General features: G+C 40.1%; 1 protein-coding gene across 4 annotated transcripts in view; it reads right to left on the reverse strand.

Moving 5' to 3' along the window:
* Window positions 1-16,359, reverse strand: part of CAB39L (calcium binding protein 39 like) — a 63,776-nt gene that overhangs the window by 14,433 nt on the left and 32,984 nt on the right. For 2 of the 4 annotated variants that reach the window (XM_080363272.1, XM_080363271.1), the window contains exons 4-6: window positions 10,602-10,766; window positions 5,752-5,870; window positions 145-313 (exon numbers count right to left, since the gene is read on the reverse strand). In XM_080363272.1, the coding sequence (XP_080219398.1) occupies window positions 145-313; window positions 5,752-5,870; window positions 10,602-10,766 (453 nt within the window). Of the gene's footprint in view, window positions 1-144; window positions 314-5,751; window positions 5,871-10,601; window positions 10,767-13,302; window positions 13,553-16,359 lie in introns of those variants that run through there. The other 2 variants (XM_080363273.1, XM_080363274.1) reach the window with 2 other exon arrangements.

The raw sequence follows: 16,359 nt of genomic DNA on the forward strand, positions 1-16,359 counted from the left end.
TTACAAACAGACCAAAGATTAATTATATCCTTTAGTGAACAATAAAAAAGTCACCAGTTTAAAGGCAACAAAACATTCAGTGGCAACTACTGATGGAGTGACATTTTTGACACAACACTGTGATGCAGGCACTGAATAATTTACCTTGAATGTAGCGAAGGCATCAGAAGCTATATCAAATGTTGACATTTCCACATATTTAAAAAAGTCTCTGAACTGTTCCGAAAAAAGTATGATTTTGGCCAAGGGTTCATGCCGGATACACTCTCTCAGCATAATTCCACAGCGTAAGGCAATATTTGGGGATTCATACCTGAAGAATAAAAAGAAACAGAGAAGATCAAGCCTAGAAGAACAAAGATAAGAAGGCACTTTTCTAGCAATGAGGAACGTTGTAGCACAGGGAGGATGCGTGCCAGTGGGGACACGACACAAAGCTAAGGAGCAGACGCACATAAAGCTGCCAGTGCTTTCCATTGCAAACCTTTGTCTTCCCAAGCCAAAACACATCCTGGTGTGAACGTGCACTGCACCTCCTCTCTGCCAAAAGGCCGTGGGGAGCATGTAATGTTTCCACAAAGCTCCCTTTTGGATCGATGAGAAAGCAAAGTCCATACAATATAACAACCTCCCTTTTCAGATTTAATTCTGAGCTCCCCAGTTTATCCAAGAAAAATGTAACAACTCATGACCATCCATCACCTCCTACTCTCCTTCTAGAGAATGTCGTTCTAGAATATTAATGTCTACTGAGGAAGATAGGGAGTTGATGCAGCAAGTCTACACAGGATTAAGCTTTCTGCAGGTGTGAAGATCTTTGTTGCAGTTTAGGAGGAATTCTGCTCAATCCCCCCTCTGCATAGGCTATGACTTTGTTCAGGAGACAAGTATCTGTTCGTCAAGTTACGATCCTGTTACAGCACAAGCACTGCAATAGCCAGGAGCCAGCACGCTGCTCCATCCTGGAAAGGGAGAAGGGGAGGAGGAGATTCAGATCATCTTCTATTTCTATAAGGTCTTGATTACTTTAAAGCTGAAATTAATCTGAAACAAAACTGTTAGAAACACAATTAAGAAAAAAAAAAAAAGAAATCCAACAGTCAAGAAGGACTTAAAATGAACTTCTTCCAGCAATCTTCAGTCATGTGAAAGTGGTGAAGTCCTGGGGGACAGAAAGCACGCTCTGTTTCAATAAGCCGGTCATACTATATCAGAACTGTGTATTATCAATCAGAGTTTATCAGCATCATTTTTCTTTTGCACAATTCATTCTTATCACTAGGCAAAAAAAAAAAAAGAAAAACACAAAACGCCATCTGTGCTATAAGTGAGTGGGCCCTCAAATTTACCACCAGCTTGCAATTTAAAAGAATGGTAGTGTTTTGCGAGCATACCAGAGCGGCATACTTCAACCTGATGTCAACAATAGCTGTCTTAATGAAAAACGAACTACTATTCCAAACAGGCAAATAAAACTTACCACCCTCAAGGAAATGCAGGCACTCAAGCCCTTATTTGTTTCCTTTTGGGAAACATTTGCAAATGTGAATTTATAACCCTCTAGACAATGGAGATTCGCTGATGTTTTCCGCTGAGGCGTGCCTCTCCTCAATGTCATTAACAGGAATACTAATTTTCAAGCAAAAAGAGGCGGAGTTGCTCCTAGGAGCACAGCCAGGAAAATATTAAATAGTTGGCTACAGAATATTTTGGTTGGAATAAGAGCAAATTACATTGTTTCCAGCACAATAACTTTTTAAAACACAAATATCAACAGAATCATTCTTAGTCAAATACCCCATTATCTGGAGGTGGGTTATGGACTTTTGGCTGTTCACATAAGCGAGGGAAGTTGGGTTTGGCTCCTGAAATATGCCTGAAGAAGTTTACAGGCTGCCTGGTCATAACTGGTACGCTCTCCTCACCCACACTTGCAGGCAAAGCTACTAAGCACGAATGATAAAGATGTGGTTCAAAATTACTTCTAATGAGCAATTAGCGCTCTATGCTAATGTGCTCCTGCAGCAGAAAAAGAAGTATAGAGTACGCCTTTGTTTGGATGAGCTTACAACCTAAAGAAACTTCCACATAGTGGCTACCAAGGACAACCAGAAATGGAAATAATGGACTTGAAATATTTTTAAATACTTATTGTAGAGGCTGAAAGAGGCAAGACTGAGAACAGAGATGCATTTCAGCACAAAGGGAATCATACTTGTGTGGCTAGTGTGGAAGATGGCACAAGGTAAGGATCACAGGCAGGATATAGGAAGGCACTGAGCCTGGGAAACACAAGGTCTTGACAAACAGCTATATTCTGATCTGATTTTACACTAAAACTCCTATAGCTTGAGTTTATCCTTGGATACGGAATTTATCCTTGGATAAATTCAAGGGGAATTCTGCAACTTTAGCCAATATACCATTAAAACTATGACTGCACTGTGATATGAAGAGATCATCACAAAACAGATTGAGGCAGTGGCTGAGTACATTAGACAGCATGTGGCAAGAAATATATTCACAAAGGAGCTTATAAATTTGTCACTTGGAAGAAACAATGCAAGTGCCACTTCAAGTCCTCTACAGTCATAGTACTAGAGGGAAAATATTTTCAATTACAAAGGACCAAAGTTATTTGTAGGCTAATGCAATATGCTGACACAGGAGAAAAAAATGGCCCAAACATAACCAGTACTCTATAATACGCACCAAACATTGTATTAATCTGAAATCCTATTCATTCACAAAGCCTGCACACAGAGAAAATAAGATACTATTAAAGCAAGTCCTCATGCAGCAGGAAAGTCAACTTATTAAAAAAAAATTTAAAAAAAAGAAAGAAAAAAAAAAGTAAAAAAAAAAAAAGTAGTGAACTATGTGTTCTATGTTTTTCTGAAGCTGGGAAGCTGGAAGGAAGTAGTCAACAAGTAAAGCGAAGCCTAAAAGGTAAGAACAGTTATCTCAAGCTGGCAGTGCCACAGGAGGATTAGGCAGGAAACACTGGGCGGGAGCTCTGATTCAGGATCCTTCCCACTCACATTATGCAATGAAAAAGCAACCTTTTGTTGAGAATTTTGCATCCAATACAAGTAAAACAATGACGAGTCTTCACAATAATCCCAGGCTGTTTGTTTTATAGCCATAGCTGATCTTTTTTTTTTTTTTCCTCTTCAAATAATGCCATATACAAGCCAGATAAATCCACTTTCCTTTAAGCAGATTTTTATATATTTCATTTAACTTCATCTTCAAGTCACGTTTTCAAGTGGTGGTGTCTAACACATGAAGTGTGCTGATGGCACACCAGCACCGCGTGCTGCCCGCACACAGAAAGCCGCACGTTCGGGGCCCTACCCTTGCTTTGGGCACGTATTTTAAGTTATCATTTTTAAACAGCCCTGGCAGCAGGACATAGGCAGGTAAGACAGTATTGCGTTTGACATCATTATGCTGTTCTGTGGCAGCTGCTCAGACACTGTCAGGGTTGGATAGGACTGTCTTCTAGACTGCTGCTGATGAATTCAACAGAACTTTCTAACGAGAAACTCCAGAAATGGCAGTGCTGATACAGTGCAGTGCTGTGGAGAGATAGCCAAGAAATCCAGAACAAGGAGCCTGAGGACCAGCTAACACAGACACGCTGCTGCATGCAGCAGCAATCTCCAAAAAAGCACCTAAACAATGACATTTGAATATATCCAGTGGTTCTGATCGCCTACAGTAAAATGTCTGTCAGCAGTACGTATGCATAACATAAAATCTTTACTATCATCTTAATATCCCTGGTTGTTACAGATGCCAAAGAATATCTAGGACATCACCCAAAACTGTTTTTTAGCTTTAAATAAAACCCAGACATATGGTAACGATGCATGCGCAACATGCAAAACCAAATTGAGTGAAAAAGTGAGGGCGAGATCACCAAAGCAAAGACAGAGATGAGGGAAGAAAATGATTGTATCTATATTTGAAATTGAAAACAGTTGCACAACTTAGCGACAACTGAGAGAATTATCATCACTGTTCTGAAACAACCAGTTCGAGGTTCATATAAATGGTGAATTTTAATGAACAAACAAAACCAAAATGCATTTAACTAGCTTACTCGTTTCCTCTCTGAGGAAGCTGGCATTTAGTAACACAAAACAAGTCAAGAGTTTCAAAATTAAAGCTAAATCACAACAAATTGCCATACTTGTAAGACTAAGACCTGGCTCAGCCCGGCTGCCCAGCTGGGCCCCCCACCAGCCTGCCCGCGAGGACGGCAGCAGGTCCAGGCCTCCTCCTGTCACAGCAACCAAGAGCTTTGGCCACCACGGCCAACCGCAAGCTCAAAGTTCCTGAAATCCCTAGTTTTGACCAGTTCTCTTGGTTACTTCCTCCCCCCCAACTACTCAGCTGTGCTGGAATGTGGCCAATTTTGAAGGAAATAACTATTTTGGAAGACTCCCATGCAAATCCCTTTCCTGGCTCAGGTCCACCCCTGGGAGAAGAGGGAGGGTGAGGGGAAGTTTATCCTTGGTGTTCCCGCCTTGTCCTACACGAATCTTAGATGGTGTTTGAGTATTTTCCTAACTCTGGTTGTGGAACAAATGGCAAAATCGCAAATCTTCAACCTCAAAAGCAAGACAGTATATATATAAATATTAATATATATATAATTCTCTTAAGTACCATTAGTTTAAAAGGCTTATGTCATGTTTTTGAATGGTTGTTACTAGTGTGACCATACAACTATAGGTGTCCACATTGTTTCATCCTGATCAGCCAATACATGCACTTGTTTCTGCATCATTTCTTTAATCCAAAACACATATATTCTCATTTTCTTCGGGAAAAATAAACAAAATCCTAAAGCTTTGCCTTCTTTGGCTTGTGTGGTTTGGAAAATCACAGGAAAATGAGCAGAAAGCAGTAGACTTCAAGGTGCTGGAAAGGCAAAGCTTGTCACTGAATGGAAAGTGCTTTTGGTCAAAGGCAAAGGAGATAAGAAACCTCAAGAGTTTTAGGCCAACACTTGTGCACTCCTGAATGCAACTCCAGCTGATGTCCTCTCCACACAGCAGTCTGCTCCCCATCCTTAGCCAGCTTACCTTGGGAACCACCAGCTTATAGCTGAGCACTGACTCCCTCAAAGGTTAAAAGACACACACACACAAAAAGCTGAAAGTTGTGTAGTTCATCACTGAATTAATTTGAAGTTGAAATTCACATGTGGTTACAAGCATCGGAGAAGTCTGCTGCACAGACACAACTATTCTTTTTAGGCATTTTTCCTTCTCCCTGTTTTACCACATGGTGGGTCCAGCATTTGACTCCACTTATTTACAGACAGTGCTGTAAGTCACTCCTGCAATGCAAAAAGCTCTAAATGAAGCTCAGCAGTTGTCAACAACACTACACAAGAGTTTACGGCAAGAACTGAAGTACACATCGTGTGGGGAGCAGTCAAAAACAATCACACATAATTACTCCAACATGAAATTTGGTGAAGAAATAACGGCCAATTAAAATAATCCAGTCATTGAAAAGTATGCAGTTAAGTTGAAAGAAAGTCAGTACAAAAGAAACAAAATAAGAAATCTGGAACAAAATCTGAAAATCCCTCGTATTAAAAACAAACACACAAAAACCAACCAACCAAACCAAACGACAACAAAAACACCCAAAAGTGAGGAAGCAGATGAACTGCATTGCCAGCCTGTTCCAGGCAACGCTCTTTAATAAAAATCAAATTAAAGCACCCACCCTTTTAGAAGCATGAATAGGATATGTGGATGGGCACTAATGTATTCCACAGTAGGGCTGCGTGTGCCAATTTGTCTTCTCAAGATGTTGTTAAATATCTGGGAAACATCCTTTTTGCCCTGTTAAAAAAAGCAAAATAGATCTTCAACAGGAAAAACATGAACAAAAGACCATTTATGATAATCTCTATTTAAAGTGGAAATGCAATAGAAATCAAAACAAGTCAGTCTCTTTTTTTTGAGCCCTCCACAGTCCCACCACCTCATACTTGCTGTTGTCTTCAACACCACGAGAAGGCTTCCTCCCTCAGGTGGCTCTGAAGGCTACTGATCCCCCAATTTACACTTTTCTTTTTTGAAATGAAGATGTGCATCCCCCTTGTTCTGTCAAACAAGTCCCTGGCTATGTAAATAGCAACATTACAGTACCAAAAAAAGCAAGCCACTACCCTGAGGCAAACAGGTTTTTGCAGCGTGTACTATTGCTCCAGCAGCCTCCAAATTTAAGCTGTCACGCTAGTACCAAGTACACCACCCCACAGCCTAGACTTACTAAGTTAAAGCTTTTCATTATTCAAATGCAATCAATGTCAAGTCTGATTGCATTTTTGGAAATTGGGTTAAAATTTAAAACTGCACCCATTATTTCGCTATGAAGAATGAAATAACTACTACTCATAAAAAAGGCTGGGTCACACACGTCTCTGTCACAACTAAGATCCTTCATTTTGTCCTAATTTTCTCCTGTATACATGCATCTGCACACTTTGTCTTCAAACGTTTCCCTGTGCAAACAACTTTTCAGAAGGTCTTTCCAAATTATGTTCTACTCAGCCACAGTGTTTGCCAGTACATCTTGCATTAGATGTCCTCTTCCTCCTCCACCACTTTCTCCCCTGGCCACAGGAGACAAGCTGATGTGTGAAATTAATGGAGGGGGGAGACCGCTGCCCCAATGACCAGTAACCAAGGCATTGAGTCAACAGTGGGTCACTATGCACAGGGCAAGCTAAAGCAAAAGGTTACTTACAATCTGTACATGCTCATCGATCTGTCTTCAGAGGACAAACATTCCTTGGCAGGGAACTTATTGAATGTTTGAAGCCAAGGAGCAGATAGTTTCACACGGAGGGAAATTCCCTAGTTTCACCTCTACAAATAAATCACCGCTGAGAAACACAAAATATTCTGCTTTCCTACTCGTTCCAACCCAGCTGGCTTGGATACTCGGGGACTCGGGGAATTAAACAGGAGAATCAAATCAGAGCAGGCCAGTCCATCTGCCTTTGTTTGCAACACTTTTGACCCTTAGACATTTTTTTCACTAGGCTAATGCTTTATAAAGTCATCCCATTCTCCCCTGTCTTTACAACACCCATAACATATGTCTGGAATCCTGTGATCTTCAGCAGCTTCAGCAGTTACTCCAAGACAAAACCAGTGCAGATGGAGAAGAGCTGTTGAAAGGGTAAGGTGAAAATGGCCAAAAAATTCCATGATCCTCTCTGCCATGCCAAATTTTACATGAGTTACTTAATATGAGGTGCACTACAGCATTATAGCAAACAGCAGAGAATACATATATATATATATATATATATATATATGTAATTATATCAACATTTTCTAGAGACCAGCGATGGTAAAAGCCAGAGAAACTGGTCTCTTTGGGTTCTCCTGGAATGAATGAAGCCAGATAGGAGGGAACCAAGGCAGACTTCCCTCACTACCAGACATCTCTAAAAATTGTCGGAATGCTTTTGCATTACTGTTACTTGGATCTGCAATTTGATTTTACCTTACAATGAAATACATATGGCCACTGAAGCACAAGGTAAGGCAGCACGGAGAGAAAGCAGTTAGATAAGAACAAAAAAAGTGCCAAGGATGCCATTATATAAATAACAAATTGCACAACACCTATACTATCATTTAGCTTCCGTTTCAAGATAAAATAAGGGAAAGTTTCTAACGTCACCATTCCTGGGCTTGTGGCTATTAATTGCCTCCCTGAGTGGCTTTACGGTTTGTGAACCTTTAGGCTTACATGCACTTAGTAACATAGCATCTTTTAATTAACTTTTTCTCTGTGCACACTTCCCTTAGCTCTTCAAAGTCCACAGATTCACAGAATGTTAGGGACTGGAAGGGACCTCGAAAGATCATCTAGTCCAAACAATAAATTTTGTATTTTAAGGTTCAAAAAATCCAGCCTGACCTCGATTCTGGGTTCCTGCTCAAACCCAGCTTTATTGCTTCATAAACAGTACCATCAGCAAAATTATGTATTGTATCATGAGTGGCAGAAGCAATACACCTGTGTTTCCTATAAATGAGTGATGAACATGTGCAAGGACATGACAGTCTCCACCTACACACATGCCCACCCCAGCCACATGTGCTGTAAGGTACAGGCAGATGAAATGCACACGAGAAAGGACTCGAGTCTCTGCTTCTGTCTTTTCCTGGGTAGAGGCATTAGCTCTGGTCTCACTCTTCTAAATAACCATCAGGTTTCACGAAGTCTTTGAAAACACATCTTCAAAAAGGAACTGCAACTGTGCAAAACTGGGCAAGCGCTGATCTCTTCTCTCTGGTGACCAGTAACAGAACCCAAGGGAGTGGCAGGAAAATGTGCCAGGGGAGGTTCAGGTTGGACATTAGGAAAAGGTTCTTCCCCCAGAGGGTGGTGGAGCACTGGAACAGGCTCCCCAGGGAGGTGTCACAGCCCCAAGCTTGACAGTGTTCAAGAAGAGACTGGATAATACCCTCAGACACATGGTGTGAACTGTAGGGTTGTCCTGTGCAGGGACAGGAGTTGGACTCGATGATCCTTGTGGGTCCCTTCCAACTCAGCACATTCTGTGATTCTCTGATTCCCTTCAAAAATCACATTTACAAGTGACTTAGAATTTTTCTTTCTACCATTGCATATGGATCAAAAAATTAATTCGTATATTATAAAGTGGTGAAATTGCTTGTTCAAAAGAGAAACGTAAATGCCAGCTGTGGCCACCAATATAACAAAACGGAAGCAGAAAAGTTAAGGAACTGAAAATCTCAGTGAGAATATGAACACAGAGCAACAAATGCTCCTCTGTCGTCGTCTTCAATGACATTTCATCTGCACTGAGAGTATGCATAGCAGTTTTGCTAAATGACTGAAAAAATTTTATCATGGAAAATTCTATTTTGCAATAAAATTATTAGAACTGTTTGTAATAATAGTAATTCAGCAACCCATTTGGTATTTTATTCAGTGCTTGCATTTGAAGGCTACATTTGATATGTCCAGACATAATTTTTTTGTCTGACAAAAGCAATATAGACTGCCAGGCAAATAAAATAACGCAGTAGCTTCCCTTACATGGCGTATTTGCTAACAATATCTTCCCACCACCTCCTTTTTTCTTAAAAATAAATAAATATTTTTAAAGGAGTTTGGGTTGTTGGGGGTTTTTTTGTGTGTATTTAAGACATTTAACAACAACCAGAGGTGGCAGGGAGATGACAAATGAAAGGATCTGAAGAAATTCTAGCATAAAAAAAATAAAACTCCTGAACTCAAGACCTGAGGAAGAGCGGGAGGACTCCACTAGCAACATTTTCAAAAAGGAATAATCAATAAATAAATCTATCTGTCCCTTGGATCCTCGATTTACTGGGTATACAGGGAAGATGGGGCAAAACTAAACATACACCTCCCACCATCTACAAAATTGAAAGAAAAGTAAAAACAAGTAATTTCAGTAAGAGGAGAAATCTTCCACAGAAACTAAATCCCACAAGAGGTGACTCTGAGAGCATCAGATGATCTCCTGGGGACCTGATTTTTAAATTCAGTGGCTGCCCTGTCCTACCTGTCAGGTTCAGACCGCAGTAGCGGAGCTTGGTTCCTGGGGATTTCTCACTGCTCTGTGATGCTCAGGCACTTGTGATGATTCACCAGCACCCGGGAGCCATAAAAATCAGAGGACTCACAAAAGCAGCCCCCGGGAACCACTATCCCATCTGAACCATGGACCACAAGAACGCTATAATGACCTGCCAGCAACAAAGCTTCTTGCCTGTCCCTGCCAGGCAAAGGTCAATTAAAAGGGTTTATATTTATCCCAAATTACTGCAAGATTTTCTACCATAACTCTTCTTGTCCTTATTTATAAGCAAGTTCAGTTATCTTAGTAGTTATCTGCTAAGTTCTTGGCTTTAACAACAAAACTGTCAAGGACTTCCATGGACTAGATAATGAATAAATATTACTCCTTCTCCTGGCAAAAAGATATATTCCTTTCTTTTTTTTTTTAATCTAAATAATTAAGTGGGAGCAACCCAATTTGCCTTGCTACTTGCTGTCAGTTTTTAACACCTTTTTCGACTCCTTTCCTCTCAACTATACCATCTCAATTTTTTCAGTTTTCTTCACACAACATTTTCTCATGCTTCCAATTATTTTCCTTCCCCATGCCTGGACTCCTGGAAACACTCTTCAGAGATGGCGTTTGGCTCTACTTGCACTATCCCAAAGTAAGAGGTTAGTCACTGCAGCTTACGAGGCTGGTCACAGTGTTCTCAGCATTATTTCCTATCTTGCTTGGATACACATGGCAATATTTTTTTTCCTTGTTTTTGTTTTCAGAAAATCCCCCCCAAAATAAATCAGATGCATTGCATTTGCTTCCAGTATATAGGCACATCTATCAGGACACTGATTAATCTACAGCTGCTACTTTCTTCAGCATGCAAAAAACAGTCTCAATGCAATAAAATTATTTAGACCTCAGAAAAATACAGCTATACTCACTGACAACACTGAGACCAAGGAGACGGAAAGGTTTATGGATGCTGACCCACCTCAAAATCTATCAACTGGAGGTTGGCAATAAGTGTCACTAGAAGGCCACTGTTGTATAGCTCTTGAGCCAGCTGAGCCACGACTTCTGTAGGCGGCTCCTTGTCTGTGGTCCCACACAGAATTTCTTTCATTGCTTGCAGAGATTTTGACACTTCCTCTGATGCCTATTTGCCAGCAGATGCGGGTTTTGTTTGAAAAAAAAAAGAAAAAAAAATTGCATTTTATTTTAAAAGACAAGCAGTTCAAAACAAAAGCTTCTAATCGTGCTTACAATGATCATTATCTATTGTAAAATGGTTAAATAATTTCATGTAATCACTGAGCCTGGAGCATCCACCCTGGATCCTGCAGGTCCTACACATACACACAGATATATGCAATTTAAAGACAGTGTGTCTTAATTAACAGACCAGGGGCAGGAGTGCAATTACCAACCAGCACTAGCAAGATCCTTTAAGGCTTTGGAGGCAGGTGCTGCCCCACAGAAGCAGCAGCACTTGGACCATCTCTCCCCACATCCTCTCCAGTGAGGTCCATCAGCACATGTGGGGCAAGAGGTGCCAGACAGAGGTACCGAACTGGCTGGCTTCTCCTGTTGGCAGAGTGGCTGCTGTGCTGCTTCCCCACCAACTGCTCACTGATGGACCGTCCTGATTCCCCTACTGGTAACCCAAATAAATCCTTGTACCCCTACCAGCTTTGCATTGCCATCACCTGTTTCTCCTCATCATGTGTGGTTTTGGCCAGCGTCTCCTGCAAGGGATTTGCCTACTGAGCACCCAGGCATGCCAGTCTCAGGTTGGGAAATTAATTAAATTAAACTAACTGTTTTAGGAAAGCTCCTTGCCACCAAGCAAACTAAAATCAGTCTTTCATCTCTTACTCCCACCTAATGTATACTAATTTCGTGCCATGTTTCAGGCACCTAATGTAGAGGACAAATCAGGAATTACCTTACAAAATATCCTGACCAGAAAATGAAAGAGCAACGTGTATAAACAGGTAACAGTTTGGCGTTCGTAGCAGTCAGCAGGTTTAAATCAGATGTGAACGACACCATCCCACTTCCCACGGGAAATGACTACTGGCCACAGCATGGCAGCTCTGGCTCACCCTCTTCTCCCAGGTTTGCTCCACTTTGTATAAATAAAGACTCATGGAGCAAAAGTGTTATTTTTTTCATGTATGTGTGTGTGTGTGCTTTAAATCCCACCTGCTCTAGCCATAGGGCTATGGAGGCAATGACTCTTTCTGGGTCAGGGTATATTTAACACACGCAACACCCACAGAAAGGCTGGTTGGATTTTTTGGCAGGGAGTGGGAAGGAAGCAAGGGAGAGGTTTGAAAGCAAATCTGAGAATGGCAGGAAAGTGCCAGGCAACATAGTTAAAGATGCTGAAGATAGGACAGCATTTCACGCCTATATTGCAAAACATTTATTTGAAATGAGTATTTTGTTAGTTTAGCAGGGAGGGGAAAAAATAAATTATCAAGAGACACATAGAAAACGCAAGAGTCATTTGTAAAAGCTAAGTGGATATTAATGGATGTTCAAAGCCAGATCGATAATTTCAATACATCTCCCACATATCTGAAAGGAAAAATGTCATGCTTTGAAATACCACCCCATCAATCTGTATAAAATAACTCCACAGTGCTGCAGAGAGACATCCCTCAACTGCTGATCTCCCAACACTTTAACACTGATTTAAATTGCAGATTAGTAAATAAAAATCCTAGAAAAAGCCTAGAAATTAAAAACAAACAATCAAAGCCCAATGAACAAAAAAAACCAACCCAACACTACAAAACCAAACAACAACCAAAAAGCCACCTTCACATTGCATCTACCTGGAAGATTCAAGCATTGATTTTGTGCAGCATAGATGTTCTCCCCCAATCTGTTTGTACCTACTGTCAGTTTTCTGCTACATGAGATAGGGCAGCATGAGCAGCATGTAAATGAATATGGCTATGTGATAACTTTGACCACAGCAGAAGTCTTGTTGTTCTTTACTGTTGCTCAGCAAAAGAGCCTATTTTTACCTCAATGTTAGTGGTATGTCACCAGAGATATCCCACAGAGTCCAGATGGGATTAACAACAGGGGTGCTATCTTGGAAACTAAAGCTCTAAATCTTTATAAGAGCTGTGCAAATATTTTCATATCAAAGGAAAAAGCCATACATTCTGCTGGGCAGGGTGTGAATATCTCTGACATTCTGTGGTTAAAAAAAATACATTCCCTTTCAAGTATATGTAGTCCTTTGTGATATGTAGAAAAATGTCTGCAACACTCAGCGTTAGGTTTAATTATCAAAAAAGAGGCCAAAAAGTAAAGCACTGCAGGAGAAAAAGAAACCACAGAACACCCCGGTGTTGACAGGCACAACTGGGCACAATAGTTGTATTTCTCTAATCATCTGCCATCCCATCTGCTCATCTTCTTGGCTCTTCTACATGCAATTTACGTTTAGTGTTTAACTTCCTCCCCCTTCATTTCCTCTGGATAGTCTGTGGTTTGACATTCAACCCACCATCAAAAGCTATTCCTGGTCAAATCTAAGGACTGCTCTTCTGTGTCTACTCCTCATCATCTATCTGGAGAATAATCCTGAACACAGATTCTTAAATTAACAGCCACTTCTAGCTTCCACTTTGACATTTCCACTTAATCTTACAGCATTTTTAGAATAATACCTTAAGTATATAAGCACCATTTCTGGGATAGAAGCTTGCTCAAGACTCAGAAGAGAGGTGAAAAAAAAAAAGACATTCCAAGATCCAAAGACCTGAGATCTGTCCAAAACAAATAACAAAGCAAATACATTACCTTGAACATGTGAAAAATACAAGATGACAGAAATATAGCTGCAGAACGGCTTGTTGTAAGAAGCCAGACCAGTCCTGACTCTCTTTAGGAAAATTTGCAAAACCCAACAAAACCCTCTGCAGCACACCCTTTCCCCAACAATGTGGCAAATAGAATTTTGTGATTAAAAAAACCCAGAGATTTGCTAAAAGCTCCAAAATATATTATGACCTCCATACTACTGCTTGTTCTCCACCAGTGGCAACAGCAACAATAGCAGAATGCTGCAACTCTCACTTCAGCAGAAGTTATAGAGCAAAACAGTCTCATGAAATATCTAAGCACTTTAAGCCATTCGTCTCGTTCTTGCATTTAAGCACAATCTTATTTCCAGAAGATTTTCCTTCTGTCCTCTACCTATGAGTCCTTTATATCATGACTGAATATGTGTTGTTATATTTAGAGAAGTCGGTGATGAGCAGAAGGAAAAAAGAGGGAGAGGAGATAACTGAACACAGAATCCTAAACTGAACAGCTTACATATATTATATACAAATGTCAAAAGTGAGATAGGCTGAACTTCGGACAACAAAAGTTGCAGACAGGGACAACAAAGCACAAAATGAACTGCAAGCTGATTCCTACCACATGCATTTATTTAACGTTTGCATTGCTGTCACTGTACAGATATCAGAATCTTGACCTCCTAAAGCAACTCACCGTCTTCTAGTCTACAGGCACCTCAGTTCACAACATTCAAACTTGGGAGGATCCAATTTCACCACAGAATACTAAAATTCAAGGTGGGTACATGGGTAACTCACAAATGAATGACAAGTTGATTTGCAATAGCTGTGTAAGGGGGCTGAAGGAGAGCACAACCCGCACCGATCCAGGCAGCGAAGCCAGGATTTTTTCAGTGATAGCATTTCTTCTCTACTTTGGCCCAACAATGGACTAACAAGTTTTTTCCAACAAGAAATAAATCTTTCTCCACAGAGCATAGTTTATAGTGACCAGCAACTGACAAGAAGTTTCTGGGTCCATTTGGAAACATAACATTTTGTGTACATGTGGAAGTCTAACAATTCTTGTATCACTTTGCTAACCTTACTGGACTCAATGACATACAATAGGCTTGAAGCTTGAGAACTGACAGCATAGATAAGCACATATAATGTTTTTAAGTTAAATTACGAACATACTCGATGACCCCTGCTTATAAAGTTGGGAGTTTGTCAGTGTTCATGTGTCTCTCCAAACCTACCAACAGCTTCAACAACAAGAGATGGAAACTTTATGAGTTGAAGATACTTGGTCTCAAGCTTATTTTCCTCATAGATGAAAGTCCTGTCATTGTTGACTTAATGCGATCATAACACAAAGAAAGGAGCTTACGAAGACATTGTTTCCTGAAACTCTATTTTTAAAAAATTTTCCCTGAAAGACCTCAAGACTCTTCTCTCCACAACATAACACACATGTGAAGACCAGTTGATTTTGTTGCAACAGTCCACTCTTTATTAAAGAATGGATAACACTACTATTTCACTACTACTGAAATATTTCCATACTCCAGTGTTGATCTTCCTTGCCCACAGTGCCTATATATTGAGCTCTTCAGTTTAACTTGCTCTGTGCAGTCTAGAAGACAAATTCTGAGTTTTATCCATTTTTTTGACTGATCTCTACAGGAGGGCCAAAGAACATGACAAGGTCCTTAGGGCAGTAATTTAGCATTATTGAGGAATGCTGTCAAACAGTTCATTTTTTCCCTATATTCTGCAATTATACAAGACAGTTCAATAAGAAGTTTGTTTTGTGGGGTTTTTTTGTTTGGGTTTTTTTTTTTTTCCTCATTAAAGGATTACAAATAAATCCTCCAAGACTTAAAATTTCTCTTCTAAAATCTTCCAGAGAGATTTTTAAAAGTAGCATGGAAGGCTAAAACAAAGGTCTTATCTGTTATTTATGCAGAAAGCAGGATTTTTATTTCCATATTACAAGAGTTGGGACTTTCCATACTCCAAGGATAAACTGGTTTAGCTCCAACACTGCTTGTGTGTGATACAGCAAAACAAACAAAGCAGATCTTCTGGTTCAGAAATCAAAACTTCATAAAGACAGTTTTTTAAAAACCTGATTAGCACACCATAAGATCCTTTACCAAGAATCCCCAACTTCAGCAACTTAAATTTCTATCTATTCCAACTGGCTTAATAAAAGTTACCTCTACTTATGAACCTTACCCTTCCCCTTTTCTCAGCTACTCAGAGCAATTTCACATTTATCTTACAAGTGCCAATATTAAGTACTCGTGATTCAGACGTAATATGCTTGCCAGAGGGACAGAGAGATGGATCTCCTGTTGTGCAATGTAGATTCATTGCACCTTTTTAATCCTCTGCAAGAAAGATGTAAAAAACCAAAAACAACAAAAGAACAAAAGGGGAAAAGTATCAGGCCTTGAATAATCAACAGTCAGAGCTCTTACACCTGAACTGCAACTTTTTCAGGCTTTCAGTGGGTTGTCTCTATTTTACCTCTGTTTCACCAACAGGTTAGAGGTTTCACATATATGGACACATGTTACAGGTCAGAAGGACTTATTCTCAATTTTATTTATCCGGGAACTTAATATAACATTTATGAGCAACCATAACAGTGAAGAAAAAACAGATTGCATGAACTTCTTCCACCTTTCCAAACTCAGATACCAAACATACATAAGCAAAATACAGGATGCCTGACACTGGCATCTGTATAGCCATAAGGAAATCCTCAGTTGCTCACAAGAATAAGATGAATAGGATCATACAGCTTCTGTTTGTGTACCTAGTATATTTCCAGGGCAAAAATATCTTTCTAAACTGTTCCTATCTTGCACAGCAGCAGACAGTAACACACACAGACGCCTGCCAGTGTGATGTTAAATACTCCAATGT

Source organism: Nesoenas mayeri (assembly GCF_963082525.1).
Source record: "Nesoenas mayeri genome assembly, chromosome: 1".
Classification (NCBI taxonomy): domain Eukaryota; kingdom Metazoa; phylum Chordata; class Aves; order Columbiformes; family Columbidae; genus Nesoenas; species Nesoenas mayeri.